General features: G+C 40.6%; 1 protein-coding gene across 7 annotated transcripts in view; it reads right to left on the bottom strand.

The window, feature by feature from the left end:
- Nucleotides 1-16,258, bottom strand: part of LOC140187588 (RIMS-binding protein 2-like) — a 338,771-nt gene that overhangs the window by 47,732 nt on the left and 274,781 nt on the right. For all 7 annotated transcript variants that reach the window (XM_072243038.1, XM_072243043.1, XM_072243045.1 and 4 more), the window contains 7 exons: nucleotides 13,985-14,094; nucleotides 12,786-12,895; nucleotides 11,764-12,636; nucleotides 10,280-10,431; nucleotides 8,964-9,407; nucleotides 7,796-8,209; nucleotides 839-1,012 (listed from right to left, as the gene is read on the bottom strand). In XM_072243038.1, coding sequence (XP_072099139.1) covers nucleotides 839-1,012; nucleotides 7,796-8,209; nucleotides 8,964-9,407; nucleotides 10,280-10,431; nucleotides 11,764-12,636; nucleotides 12,786-12,895; nucleotides 13,985-14,094 — 2,277 coding nt within the window. The remainder of the gene's footprint in view (nucleotides 1-838; nucleotides 1,013-7,795; nucleotides 8,210-8,963; nucleotides 9,408-10,279; nucleotides 10,432-11,763; nucleotides 12,637-12,785; nucleotides 12,896-13,984; nucleotides 14,095-16,258) is intronic.

The raw sequence follows: 16,258 nt of genomic DNA, 5'->3' as shown, positions 1-16,258 counted from the left end.
TTCCCATCGCTGTAATTTGCCTTGCGCATAGGATGCGGTACACCACATTTCTAGAATATCTGGATCAGTTTTAACCCAAATTTCAACAAATAAATTAATGTTATCCACATGAGATAGAAACACAGCTCGTCACACATTTGTCCTATAAAGAGAGCTCAGCAGTAATGAAATTGAACCCAAGTTGAGTGATGTTGTTTCAAAAACAAGTAACATGAATGAGACTGTGAGCTACAATCAAGATCAAATTCCCATACGTTAGATTTCTAGCCTGTTAACAAATCTCTTAAATTCCATCTACAAGACCAATCAATGTTGCTGTTTCACAGAATTAATATACAACACTATTCTTTCCAGTTTGAATTGCTGAAGACTGATCTGTAGGGAAAGTGAACACCATTATTTCTGTCCATTTCATCCTCAGGGCCAGTAAACAATACTGCAGATTTAATCCACAGGATAAGTGAACACTATGAGTCCTGTGAGTTAAATTCAAAGAGCCAATGAACACTACTGTTTGTACAGGTTTCAGAGAGACTCAGAACACTATTGCAATATTTAAAGATATTTCTATGTATGTGTAACCATGAGTTTGGGTGAGGATAATTACTTCAGGACAGGATGACTCATACATCTTGCTACATCCCAATGGTGCTGAACTGAGATTTATTTATATCAATCTTAGAAGAGATGTCAGAAAAGGAAAGAGAGAAAAATAACAACATATTACTCAGGATAAAAACACATTGCACACTTTAATCTGAGATCTATTAATTATCTTTGCACGGGCTTTTCTCAAAGAGCAGTAAAAACAATAAATTCATGTCCACATAGATTTTACCTTCAGTGAGTTCTCTCTGTTCAAGCTGCATTCTTGTTTCTGCAGCTCTTCATTAGCTTGTGAGTCTGACCCCAGTTCTTCTTCATCTTCTTCCATGATATCCGAGAGATCCGAGCCGCGACTACTGTCAGGGGGGTAATCCTCATTTTCATGATCCTCAGCTTTACCAATGTGCTGGAAGTTAAGAAATAAAGAAATGTCAGCACACAACATGTAGCGAGCTGCATTTAGCTAAGAAGTTCACTGAGATAAGTCTGTCTGGGGCTTGGCTTTGAGGCAGTCAACTCATTTCCCACTGCCAGCTTCCCTTTGTCACACTGCATCTCAGTTAAAGAAAGGGCAATATTCATTAACACTGGACCAATATTTTCTTCCTTTTCCCAGATTCATGGTAGAAATGTCTTAACAATAGCTGATGTAAAACTGCTACCAACTTGTCTTTATTTCCTTCCAATACCATTATTGCCCATGAAAGGTAATTTGATTGCTAGAAATACACTACTCAATGACATACAATTTGTCCCGATCAAGGGCAGTAATACTTTTCAATATAATAATGGGAGGACTGGGGGCCTCAGAGTGTTTTGGAGCCAAATATTTTATCAAATTTTCAAGTTTGCAAGGAGAAAGTATTACTGATAGAAGTGAAATCTAGCTGGAGTCACTTGATGAGGACTGAGGGCATGAGACCCAAAAGCAGCACAGCATTGATTGAATATATGAGGTTAAACTTCCATTACTTTAAGAATTTTGATGCAATGCACAGTAAAACAAACCTCTGGTGCTAATTTATTTTTTCCATCATTTATGCAATTTCACTCACTCACTGCCTGTACCTATATTTCTTGGCATTCAAATATTAGGGAGATTAACAAGGAACAACCTGCAAAGTCTTTTCTCAGAACCACTTTAAATACCTTTTAATGCAAGAAAGGTTACTAATAGTCTGGTTGAAGGATCTAGGCCTGAAATATCAATTGTTTATTCCTCTCCCTAGTTGCTGCCTGAACTGCTGAGTACCTCCAGTATTATGTGTGTTTTTCCTAACAGCTTACAAGTTGCAAGACACTGACTATATTGTTCTTGCCATGCATGGCCTCTTACACATGGGAAACAAAAGTTCCATTACACCAATATACTTGTCTTCTCACTTTCCACAGAAAAGAAAACTAATATCAAAGGACAATTGTTTGGATATCATCATCACTGAAAACTCAAAATCTGCATCAATACAAACACGTGGAAAGGGCAGCCTATCGAAGGTAACGTTGAACTGAATTGAATTGACTTTATTACTTACATCCTTCACATCCATGAGGAAAAATCTTTACGTTACGTCTCCGTCTAAATGTGCAATATGCAATTTAGAGTAATTTATAATAAATACTATGTACAACAGGATAGTCAATGTAACATAGAAATACAGTTGTGTCAGCTTGAATTAAGCAGTCTGCTGGCCTGGTGGAAGAAGCTGTCCCGGAGCCTGTTGGTCCTGGCTTTTATGCTACGGTACCATTTCCCAGTTGGTAGCAGCTGGAACAATTTGTGGTTGAGGTGACTCGGGTGCCCAATAATCCTTCGGGCCCTTTTTATAGACCTGTCTTTGTAATTGTCCGGAATACAGGTGTCCCCCGCTTTTCGAACGTTTGCTTTACGAAACCTCACTGTTACGAAAGACCTACATTAGTTCCCTGTTTTCGCTTACGAGAAAAGGCAGCGCACGGGAAAAGCAGCACACGAAAAAAATCAGCGCGCGAAAAAAGGCAGCGCACGCCCCGAACAGCTGCTCTCCCCGGGAATGGCATTCTCGCCGGCATTGCTTAAACACATGCCTGTGAGCAGCCGTTAGCAAGATGAGTTCTAAGGTATCGGAAAAGCCCGAAAGAGCTCGTAAGGGTGTTGCACTTAGCATAAAACTAGCCATAATTAAGCATTGATTGTGGTGAACGAAGTAAGGACAAAGTGAGTTTGGCTTGTGGAAGTTGACGAAGATGATGTTGAAAAGGTTTTGACATCCCATGACCAAGAATTGATATATGAAGAGCTGATGCAATTGCAAGAGGAAAGGATAACAATCAAAACCGAATGCTGTAGCGAACGGACCGACGCAATCAGCAATCACCTCTGATCTGGGCCGACATTTATGTGGCGGGCAGCACCTAATCAATTAGCTTGTTTGTTTCGGCTTTTTTCTTAAAGATGTGCTGGGTGCGTTCCGGCCAGCGCTGTACCCCTGCATGCTTCACCAATCGGTATCGGTTGGTGGCCTGGAGGGTGGGGGCCACTGCACCACCCCAACCTCCGATGACTCAGTCTAACACACCATCATCAGTGTGCTCGGCGCTGTCCCAATTCCGGTAAGTGATACTACACTGTACATACATTATTTCTACTTTACATCGGCAGTGTATTTTTACGTGTTATTTGGTATGATTTGGCAGCTTCATAGCTTAAAGGTTACTGGAGAGAGTGTTTTGCCAAGAGCGCTTGCGCCGTGTTTCTGCCAAGAGCGCTTGTGTGAGATTTTCGCTATGGAGAACAGTGCAGGCAATCGTTGTAGAGAAGTATTTCTAATTTATATAGATTGTGTATTTATCATATCATTCCTGCTTTTACTATATGTTACGGTTATTTTAGGTTTTATGTGTTATTTGGCATGGTTTGGTAGGTTATTTTTGGGTCTGCGAACGCTCACAAATTTTTCCCGTATAAATAAATGGTAATTACTTCTTCGCTTTCCGACATTCCGGCTTACGAACTGTTTCATAGGAACGCTCTACCTTCAGATGGCGGGGGAAACCTGTAATGGAAAGTTCACTCATATCTACAAATGCACTGGGCTGTCCGCACCTCTCTCTGCAGAGTCCTGTGATTGAGGGAAGTACAGTTCCCATATCAGGCAGTTATACAGCCAGTCAGGATACTCTCAATTGTGCCCCTATAGAAAGTTCTTAGGATTTGGGGGCCCATACCAACCTTCTTCAACTGTCTGAGGTGAAAGAGGCGCTGTTGTGCTTAAAGCATAAAGAGGAACTTAAAGCTGTCCACCCTCTCAACCCCAGATCCATTGATGTCAATAGAAGCTACCTGTGTCCATTCCTCCTGTAGTCCACAACCAGCACCTTTGTTTTTGCGACATTGAGGGTGAGGTTGTTTTCTTGTCGTCACTGTGTCAGGGTGATGACTTCTTTTCTGTAGGCTGCCTCATTATTATTTGAGATTAGGCCAATCAGTGTAGTGTTGTCAGCAAATTTAATGATCAGATTGGAGCTGTGGGTGGCAACAGTCATGGGTATACAGAAAGTAAAGGAGGGGGCTTAGTACAGAGTCCTGAGGTGCACCTGTGTTGAGGGTTAGAGAGGCAGAGGTGAGGGAGCCCACTCTTACCACCTGCCGGCCATCTGACAAGAAGTCCAGGATCCAACTATACAAGGCAGGGTAAAGGCTGAGGTCTCTGAGCTTCTTGTCGAGCCTGGAAGGAATTATGGTGTTGAATGCTCAACTGTAGTCCAAGAACAACATTCTCACATTAGTATCCCTCTTCTCCATGTGTGCAAGAACGGTGTATAGAGCTGTGGGTATTGTGTCATCTGTCGATTGGTTGTGTCAGTAGGTAAATTGTAGGGGGTCCAGTATGGGTGGTAGCATGCTGCAGATGTAGTCCTTGACCAGCCTCTCAAAGCATTTGCTTATTATTGAGGTGAGTGCCACAGGATGTCAGTCGTTCAGACATGTTACCTTGGCATTTTTAGGTACTGGAACAATGATGTCTGTAAACACACCTGCCAGTTGTGCTGCGCACATCCTGAGTACCCGCTCTGGGATGCTGTCCGGTCCCACAGCCTTGTGACTGTCCACTCTTTGGAAACACTTGTGTACTTCAGCCTCCAAGATGGCCAAGGTGCACTCTGCTTTGGTGGCTCTCCTCAGGGTGTTAGTGTTGGCGACATTGAATCGAGCGTAAAAAAAGATTTAGCTCGTCTGGAAGAGAGGCAGCGACGTTGGAAACCCTATTGCATTAAGCTTTGAAGTCTGCGATGGTGTGTAGACCTTGCCATACGCTGTGTGTGTTGTTGGTGGAGAGTTGAACATGGATCTTGTCCCTGCATTGTTGTTTCACTGCCTTGTTGATTTTGCGCAGATTGTAGCTGCATTTCTTGAGCTCCTGCTGATTACTGGCAATGTAAGCTCTGTGTCCTTTCTGGTTTGGATAGATCCAGACCAGTTTCTGGGGACAACATCCTCGATGCACTTCTGGATGAAACTTGTGACTCCACTGTGAATTCGGGGACATCTTCTTCATGGAAAACCTTCCAGTTGACGTCAAAGTAGTCCTGTAGCATGGAGATGGATTGATCGGACCAATAGTGGACAGTTTTAACAATAGCCGCCTCGTTTCAGCTTCTGCCTGTACTTTGGCAGCAACAAGATGAAGGAGTGATCAGATTTTCCAAATGGAGCGGGGGTGGGGGGGGGGGGAGTACAGAGGAGCGCTTTGTAAGCGTTGTGGAAGGGAGAGTAGCAGTGGTCGAGTATGCTATCTCCCCATGTGCTCACCTGGATATGTTGACAAAACTTCGGAGAGACTTTAGTCAGCGACGCTCTATTAAAGTCACCCATGACGATGAAGGCAGCCTCCGGGTGTGCAGTCTCCATGGTGCTGATGGTCTCGTACAGTTCCTTGAGAGCAATGTCAGTATCAGCCTATGGCGGAATACACACAGCTGCGATAATAACAGCTGTGAACTCCCTAGGCAGCCAGAAAGGTCTACACAGCAGTACAAGGTACTCCAGATCTGGGAACAAAAGGATTTGAGGACAAGCACGTTGCAGGGGTCGCACCAGGCACTCACACATAGTAAAGTCTTTTATTTTCAAGTTTTTTAAGAAAGGAATTTTCTTGTTTCTTTGAGAGACAAGAAAAAAATTAGCTTAAATTTGAAAGGATAAAACAATTGTATTCAACCTCTACTAAAAGGAATCTCTTATCAATCTCAACATCATTACTTCCTTCTCATACCACATGAGCATATCTTGGTATATATAATTCCAAAGTGAAGACAGTATTAATCATGTAGCATAATGAGAAACCCTGATAGCACTTTAGTCCTTATTTCTTATGCAAAATACTGAACACATAATCAATTTTTTTTTCTGCTTTTAAACCGTACTCCTGTCTCTCACATATTTTTACTCAAGTGAATACTTCTTTCGGCTTGGTGGACTGTAAAACTGAGATCTTAAATTCATCATACAGTGAAAGATAATATTTGCCATTTCATTTTAAGATGCAGCTTACCAATACATCAACACACTATATATTCAGAATCAGAATCAGGTTTATTATCATCGGCATGTGTCGTGAAATTTGTTAACTTAGCAGCAGCAGTTCAATGTAATACATAATATAGAAGAAAAATAATAATAAATAAAATCAATTACAGTATATGTACATTGAATATATTAAAAATCATACAAAAAACAAAAATAATATATATTAAAAAGTGAGGTAGTGTTCACAGGTTCAAAGTCCTTTTTGGAATTGTATGGCAGAAGGGAAGAAGCTGGCCTGCTGCGTTCACCAGCAACTTTGATGTGTGCTGTTCCTGAATCGCTGAGTGCGTGCCTTCAGGTTTCTGTACCTCCTACCTGATGGCAATAGTGAGAAAAGAGCATGCCCTGGGTAGTGGAGGTCCTTAATAATGAAAATTGCCTTTCTGAGACACCGCTCCTTGAAGATGTCCTGGTTACTTTGCCTTCCAGTTTGTCATCATCTGCACCTTAAATATTTTTAACATCCATTGAAGTAGAGCATATTGTAATTTATTCTGATGGTAAATAGCTGAACTAAACACAAAATTTTATATCTTATTACCTGGTCATGTTTGAATATGTTTCTGGCTTTTAGGTCCAACTCTAACTGATTTTTGGTTGTTCTAGATCCATGTCTACTTTAATACAGAATGAATCACAGGATTGTTATGTCACAGGTGGAGAACATTGCCCTATGCAGTCTATGTTGGATGACAACTTCATAAACTAATTTCGTTGTTTTACCTCATGAGTTAAAGTTTTCCTTCTATCTGCTGGGCCTGGATTTGAATAAAAATTCCCAGGAAATAAATTTGTGTAAGGGGTTTCTTCTTTTATGTTACTACTAAGGCTAATAAAAATGGCTTCTCTGTGATGTTAACTGCTGAGACAGTGGTTCTCTCTAGCAGCTTGTTTGGGTTATAATTACTGATAACAAGAATTGTATTCATTTGCTAACCAATTGGGATAGATGTTATTCTTTCTTGTGTGTCTGTAAGCTATTGTTTTTGTGGGCTTTGGGGAGAAGGCGCGATGGGGACAGAGAGAGGAGACACGATGCTGTAAGCTGGGTGATAGAACAGACCCCGTACGGGAGTCCGAGGCCCAGGGTCTTCGGCGAGGAGAGGAGACGAGGACAGACTCGTGTGGAATATTTGGTCGATCATCAAGGATGGTCCCATTCCAGGGTCGGCGGAGTTCGGAGGACATCGACTGGAGGAAGGGAGACCTGGTTCTGTAAGAGCTCCAACGATGTGTGCACAAACTGGTTAATAATAATGGTGCCTTTTTCTTTTAACAGTTAAATAGTTCTTATTTTGTTCCTTTACTATCTACATAGTCAAAGTATGAATTATAAAGTATAATCATTTAATCGCATATGGTGTACTGTCTGTTATTTGGCATGGTGGGGTACATCACACAGCATCTACACAAACTTGATTACCCGTTTGGCGGGGCTGAAGGCTGCTCCCCCTAGACAAAAGCAAGCTGAGCGAGCCTGAGGCTTACCAGGGGATTACATGTGCATCATGAATGCTTTATTTTCCTCTTTTATTTCCCCCATCTTTTTACACTCAGCTAAATGACATTGTTGCTATATTTGAAGATTGCACCAAAAGGCTTCTAATTTCATTCCTTACATACCTGATGGTTATTTTCAGATCGAAGCTGGCCCCCTTCAGTCATCTCTCCATCCACTGCAATAAGTACTTTTTCCTGCTTTAATTCTGATTCCGTCAGAAATTCCTCAATAGAGGGAACCCGAATATTAGTCAGGGAGACATCATATTCTACTTCTTCCTTGGATTCTTGGATTCCATTGATTGGTGTTTCTATGGTTCTCTCCATCATCTGGTTATCAGGATCACTTTTCAAGTCTTTCACTTCAGAATATTCCATAATGTCCAGATGCTCCTTCTGCTCCAAGTCCACAAGGAATTCTTCAAGAAATCCAACTGATCTCTTTAGCTGAGCATTTTCCAAATGGTCTGTATTTTCTTTTAGTTGTTCTTCAACATTGTTCTCATTAGAAGAATCCAACAAACCTGCATTACCATCCTATAAAATAAGCAATTGATTATGTTAACTCATATTTGTTTCTAAGACTCATTAGATGAAACTCAAATAGTAATACGAAATTTCATGGATAAAGCAAGACTTTACCATCAGTATCAAAAGAAGTTACTCACAGAGTTCAGATCAAAACTCAGGTGCAAAAAAAGACCGAATAAAGCTTGAATATCAATGACATGATATGTTCACTCTTTAGATATTATATATATAGCTTTTTGTATTGCCTTTCATTATATACTTTGACTAAAATCCTTTAAAATGTTAAAACTCTTATAATGCAGAGTTCTAATCTTCACAAAACAAAACTACATACTGACATAAGCTTCTTGCCAAGCCAGAAAGCAAGACCAACTTGCTTTCTAAACCTGTCAGCAAAACCCAACTCTCAACCAGATTAGCAACCTTACTCCAGAAAACTGAAGTCCTTGGCAAATCATATGGCCTTTCACTGCACCAGGGACATGTACCAAGACCAGGATTTGCATCAAGTATTCTCTCCTCCAAATCAGCACCTTAAAATAAACCAGCCCCCTGATCAGTTGACTGAAACCAACTTCTGCCCCACATTAGACAACTGAAAACCAAAACAATTAAAGAGATAACATAACTGTCAATACATTCATTTCTTAGTACTTTCTGCCAACAAAACACTAAAACTTTAACAACTGCACATATTCATTCAATGAAGTTATTAGTTGAGATATATAATGCATCCCTCCCCCCATCACGTGCCACTTACCTTCAAATTGTTGGTATCTTCCTTTAGAATACTTGCTGGCTCTTCAAAGTTTGGCTTCGCATCAGCCACTTGACTCAAGGTTTCAAAAGCAGGTGGATAGTTTCCCTGCTCTTCTGCATTGTAGCTTGTGGCACTGTCATTTTTGAGAATCTTGTCACAGGTTAACCCAGGCAAAGCCTCATCCTTGAAATCTACATTGGGTAATCCATGATTGAGAGGAACACTGTTTTCAGGATGGAGACATTTATCTGGTGCAGTCTGTAATGGCATAGGGTGTAAAGGAAATGTAAACAGTGCTCGAGGAATTTTAATGGGGTTGGAGTCAGCTGATTCACCATAAGGAGACATGGTACGAACAGTGAGTTCCTTAGACACCTGCAGAAGCTGAATCTGACTTGATCTAGCTAGCACACTACCAGCTGTGGGAGATGTCACTTCAATAATCTGAGAAGAAAACAAAGAAAAAGTTATATTGCTTTGAGAAACTGTTATATAGCAAATTTTCAATGAGTGGTACTACTACCCAAGACTTCGACAAGTAATGATAATATTCATAAAACTGAAACATTTATTTATCAGATGCTGCTCAGCTTCCTGGATGACTTTTCTGCTGGCTTTACAACATGCAGAGCAAGCACAACCTCTATATTACAAACTTAGTGTTAAATAACACAACATACTAAGAAACATATTATGACATCTGCATGGGCAATCCATAGAAATGAGTCATTTTCAGTTTGAAGTGTGCTTCAAAATGTAGTCATCATAATCACAGTCATAGATAAGCAGTGTAATGAGTGTGAGGGCAATTGTGAAATTTGAAGAGAAGACAAAAGAGGTGCATAATTTATGTCCAGAACATTTCTGAATGAGTACAATTCCTCCCCCCAAGTTAAGAAGTTGCTGAATAAGTTAGCATTGACAAACAGAATGAATGTGATTGAACAACCTTTTATTGTTTTCTTTGCTGTCAGCTCTTTAATTGGCCATGATGGAACTTCCACTCCACAACTCACCTGGCAAGATACTGTGCAGAATTAAGTTCACTGACTGAAATTGTCCTTTCAACATTACCTGTTAGTTCTCAGCTACTGTGCACCATGACATAAAGATACAATGAGGAGCTACACCCCTAAGATAGGAACGCTAACTTTTTCCTACAAATATTTCATTCTATTGTACAGTGCAGAGAAACAGCCCTGAGAATTATGGAACCCTGAGAAAGGCAAGCAGAAGTGCAACAATGTGAATCCAGTGTTAATATATTTACCTGCACATTGACAACCAAAATTAGACATGGAAAATGCTAAGTTTACCTTCTGTCCATCAGCATAGACAGCATATCCAGTGACTCGCACACCATTTGAGGTCCCCGCAGCGTCTATGGTTACTGGTAGCCAACTGATCAGCACAGCACCAGGAGTGGGGCCTGCTTCTATCTGAACATCCAATGGGGCATCAGGAGGGCCTGTTTCAACAAGAAAGGTCAGTTGGAGTATGAACATGGGTACACATCAAAAACTGCAGTGATTGACACAGACATGTTAAATCTGTACTAATTTGCAGGAACATCTGCATCATTCACCACAATCCAGTTGAAAACAAGTGATTTAAGATTGAAATGCACTACACTCAGTGGCTACTTTATTAGATACCCACTATACCTAATAAAGTGGCCACTGAGTGTATGCTCATGGTCTTCTGCTGCTGTTGCCCATTCACTTCAAGGTTCGACGTGCTGTGTGTTCAGAGATGCTCTTGCGCACAACACTGTTGTAACGCATGATTATTTGAGTTACTGTCACCTCGAACCAGTTTGCCCATTCTCTTCTGATCTCTCTCATTAACTGCAGCTCGCTGGATGTTTTTTTGCTTTTCGTTGCAAACTCTAAAGACTGCGTGCATGAAAATCCCAGGATGTCAGCAGTTTCTGAGATACTCCACCCAGTCAGTCTGGCACCAATAGTCATTTTGAGATCAAAGTCACTTAGATCACATTTCCTCCCCATTCTGATGTTTGGTCTGAACAACAATTGCTCCTTTTGACCATGTCTACCTGCTATTATGTATTAAGTTGCTGCCACACGATTGGGTGATAAGGTATTTGTATTAATGTACTGGCATGCAGGTGTACCTAATAAAGTGGCCACTGAGTGCCTATCAACTGGGTCTCCTTTATCTGTTCTTTACACCCTGAAGGAATTATAATTCTGCTAAGCAAATCATCCTTTTCATAATATCATCATGACTCAGCCTAATTACATCATGCTTTTGCATGTAACACACACAAAATGCTGGAAGTGCTTGATCGCTTCCTTAATGGATTTCAGCACTTTAGTGACAATTTTTCACAAGTTCCATGGCCTCAGTACCACTTTCTCTCTCCGTCCTTGCCTCAGTACTTCTGCTACATTTGTTGTTTTCCAATCTGCCGAAACTTTTCAGAATTCAGAGAATTTGTAAAGATACCAAAAATATATCCAATATTGCTGGAGCAACCCCTCTTAGAATCCTAGGGTGAAGGCTATCTAGTCCAGAGCATTCATTAGCTTCATTCATTTGTTTTTTCCCCCTAATGGAATTAATTGTTCGACATTTCTCTCTGTTGCAGACACTTCAGAACTTCTAGAATTCCACTTCAAAACATCCACTAAATCCTAAATCTTTTAATAATAGCTTCAACCCCCCCCAAACGTAAGTTGAAATTCAACCCCCCCTCCATTTTGACTCAAATTATTAACACCCTCATATGTATAATAAAATATATATATTTACATTCACAAACTTGTATGTTACTGACCTCCTGCCAAAGTTGTAAACTGTGTAAACACACATTTGAGTTGTCTTCGGTTCGGTGGCAGCTCCCAGGGTATCTGGTGTGGTCTGGCTTCCACTTTCACTTTGTATTTCATGTTCGGCCTCAAGTTCAATAACGAGCATGAGTAGCACCCTGCCTTTACCACTTCATATTCCTCCTCATTGAGGGAAATCACATGGCTGTAATTACTGTTGCTTGGCAACCAAGAAATGTCCGCTGAGGTTGCGGTAATACGATGGACTTTCAAGTGCATAGGGGCAACACAGACGTCTTTCCCCACAAGCATGCTGCTGTATATTTCATCTGAGCTTCCTTTGTCTGTTACACACTGCACAGAAATTCTGTAAGTTTTAGCATTAAGTTCAAGTCTCTCTATTACAGCTTTGGTCTGTGCACCAAACTTTACATTCATCCGCAATTCTTTATCCACGTAGATATTATAACTGGATATTGTACCCCAGCCACCTGGAACAAGAGGGGACTCCCAGCTGACAATGATACTTTTGGCAAGCTGTTTAATCAATTTCAGTTTCCTGGGGTAAGGCACCACATCCTCATTATATTCAGCCACTTCTTCTGCATTGAGATCAAAGCCATTGCTTACATGGTTCTCTGTCTTTATCAGTGAGCTGTGCAGAGAGAGATCTTCATTGGGACTGGATGTCTCCGACTTTTCAATGCTGTTCTTCCGCACTGGAAGGCTTTGCTCACTACCACTGTGGAAACTGACCTCCTGGAATGAACTGTGGGACAAATCATTGACTTCTGGAGGATGAAGTGTCAACATGTCCTCATCAGATACACGCTCAATGAAGTTTGAAGGTACTAATCCCCGTCTCCCATCCATTAGCTCTCCTGAAAATGAACCCAGAGTATATTTTAGTGAATTTTGATTTTTAATTCAGTTCCAATAGCCAAATTTCAATCATTCTAATCATTCACACTGACAAAGGCATCTCAACCACTGAAAAAATACACTTGCATAGCGTTTGTCCCTGTCACACCTTCATAAAATCCATCTTCATCCATGTCTCCATATACGTAGATATACTCTCCTGCCGTCAGTGGTAGTTCTGCCTCTGGATTTTCATTGGGCCCTTCAAAGGGATTGTAACTGGAAGAGAGATGGAATATTCAAGAAAAATTTATGTCAATCTAATAGACTTGACTCAGTAATTCCATGAACATGAATGTACCACTAGGGCCTTCTGTATGAAACAGTATTTAGTTTCATACCACAGGTAAATTTCACCCCAACAAATTAACCACTGAAAAATACATATGGGTACAATAACTCCCTTTCATAGATGTCCACTGAGATATACATACAACTTTGAGTCAAAAATTAAACACTTCCTTAGTTTGCTCAGAAAATATTACTCCATTATTAGAAAACATGACCAACCCTCATCTGTGCTGATAATCTCAGTTCTTTTATTTGAAGATGATAAACATGGAGATCCTGGATGACACTGATCAGTCGTGATTTATTCTTGGGGATGGGTAGTGTCCAATACGAGCTCTCAACCCAAGACACAGCCAAGTAATATTGCAAGGTTACTACCTCAATCATTAGGGAGGAAGAAGTTTAAAATAGTTAAAACTACTTGAAAACATGGTTTAAAAATTATAGCCATCTTCAGTTGTTATTTTGCTGCTTGCCTAAATATTGTACCTCTGCCATGTTGGCTGGTATTTTTTGGGAAAACAATTACATGGAAGATGTCACCTTCTCTCTCCATCTACCAACCTAAGCCACTCTGTGAATTTCAGACTGAGTTGGAGACCCTGAGAATGGACAGAGTCTTACTTAGCTGGAGTTGGATCACTGAATGGCAGTTTCCTTGACCACGCAAATACTGTGAGATTCTACCTGCCAGCAGCTGACATGGGTCCGTTTCATCACCAGTAGGTAGGTGGTCAGCTTGGCAACCAGCCAGCCACTCTGATAATGATAAAAGAAGTTAAATACTGGCAGTTACAAAAGTAGTAGGCTGGATGATTTGGCTCCACTTCGGTGAGCAACAATACACTTTTTGCTTGTCTTAAATGTCTTCTCACCAAGGTTACATTACATAGATGATAGACACTCAAATTAGTGTAATATGATCAGATCAGACCTGTACAATAGATTTAATATTTGCTTCTACAGGGCCTGATAAACTGCAATAAGTAGAATGGAGCAAAATTTACAGCAATTTACCTGTATCGAGCAATGAAAACCTTTAATTTTGCAGTCACTCTGCTCTCAGGCTCTGGAATGGAGGAGATATTATCAATATCCAACTCTTCCATTTCACTGGCTGTATCGACCTGTAACTCATAAATAACAAACAATCACAAAAGGGCAGCTTTACAATGACCAACATAAAGAATGACTAGTATAGGTTCTTTATCTTAAGACTTCAGTCATTTTTTCAATAAAATTAATATATTATGGTTACCGTTCTGAGTTAGTTATGACACAAGTAGTTTCTTGTGGTATTGTTTAGAATCAGTTTCACAAACTAACTGTTTATCAGCTCACTAATCCCCTAAGTACACAGTACCTGAAGTCAGGTATTGTTCAGGAACTACCATTCATGAATGATAAAATATGATACATCCTTTGTTGGGATGTATCTCGTATTCAACAGCTAGCCTAGTCTCAGTAATTAGTTGTATGTTTGAGGATCTGAGTTTACCTAATTTATTTGAACTTTCATATAATGCCATTATTGAATGTCTTATGGATCTCCACGATGATCTCCAAATGATCTCTTATTCATGTCTCTTCTTTTCCTTTTTGAGGTGTCTGGGGTCCTATTGGAGTCCATGATCTACAGCTGCACTCAAACTATATTCTTCACAGGTGGTGGGTTCTCAGTCTTTGGAACTGACCAAGTGGCTTGCGCTTTGGTATCTCCAGGAGTGGCTTAGCGGTTGGAGGCCATTGGGTTGATGGTCGTTCCCCATGGAAGGACTGAGTTTGAATTTTGATGCTGACGGAGGATGTTTCTGAAATTCTGAGACTTATGTGATCATTGGCGTGGACTGTAGTTTATATGGTCTCCTTCAGTTTTCTCTGTTTTCAGTTTTCTTGCCGTTTTCCAGGTGGGTGATTTGTTAGTTTTTATGCAATGGATAAAAACTGGGGATTTGGAGTCTGATATTCTTGTTGGTGTTTTTCCGTCAGGGTGATCTGTTAAGTTTTTTGTGTGTGAGAGTGGGTTGGGGGTTTGATCGATGATATTATGGTCGTTGTTTTCACCCCCATGGACGATATGTTACTTTTTGTGCGAGGGAGGGATTGAGGGTTTGCGAGTTTTGTTTCTCGTATCGTGCAGGGGGTTGTGGGTTGCTGTCTTTTCTTTCAATGACTTCCATGTTTGTTCTGTATTTTATGGCTATCTGGAGAAGACGAATCTCCGAGTTATATTCTGCATACGGACTTTGATAATAAAATACACCTTTGACATTTGGAAGACTTCAGGGGGCAGTCCTGTGGATGACCCGATTCCTTGCCGATTTCACAGACTGAAATCGTGGCAGATCAAAACATCGAGACAGAGGGCGCAGCTGTCCAAGGCCTCTGCACTCAAGTGATCTCTCTCTCTCTTTTGATGGCGAGTGTCTGTTGGCTCTGAGTTGGCGGAACTCGAATATGCGACACTGCAGATTGTAACAATGAAACAGCGAGCTGTTGGCCTCCTCTCTCACTGTGGCAGGAGTGATATCTCACTCTCCCTTGTTAGTGACAGAGGGGGCTTGTTGAGATGTTGAAGCGTTGGATGGGCAGTAGTTCTTGATGGACTCCAAATCATTTTCTCTGGGGGCTTACTATTGCTTCCATGGTGGGTCTGATGCCTTTGCTGAATCAAAAGGGAGAGGGTGGATGCTTTTGCTGCTTCTGGTACATGGGAGTGGAAGGGGGACTTTGAGGTTCTAACATTTTTGTCTTTCATTCTTGGGGGGGGTTCTCTCTGTTTTGTGGATGTCTGCAAAGAGTAAGGATTTCAGGTTGTGTACAGTATACATTCTCTGATATTAAATCGAGCCATTGAACCATTAATCAGACGTCTGGGTAAGATTCAAGACTTTTTAAAATTTTTTCTAAACAATTTTAGTTTTTTTGGGCTCCTCCAAAAGATAATACTCATTAGCAGTTGGGAGAATGAGTCCTCATGCATAATTAATTAAGCTTATGTCTAGTCATTTTAAGTGACCTTTTTATGATTAACAAACTGCTATATGTTTACATCAACCTCCACACATTCAAATGGCATTATCTGCAGTTAACTTACTACTCTTTAATTATTATAATAATTAAATGCCCGTAAAGAAAATCAAAGTTGCATTTCTCTGGGGGTACAGTTCTGTTTAAATTTATTCAGAAATACTCTGCTATTTCAGAAACAAAGAATGAGAAATGGGGGGGTGATTAAATTACACTGGAATTGTGACACATATGACATATATCAATGGCTGATGCATTAAA

Source organism: Mobula birostris, chromosome 25 (genome assembly GCF_030028105.1).
Source record: "Mobula birostris isolate sMobBir1 chromosome 25, sMobBir1.hap1, whole genome shotgun sequence".
Taxonomy (NCBI): Eukaryota; Metazoa; Chordata; class Chondrichthyes; order Myliobatiformes; family Myliobatidae; genus Mobula; species Mobula birostris.
The sequence above is the reverse complement of the archived record's forward strand: the minus strand, read 5'-3'. Positions and strand labels throughout refer to the sequence as shown.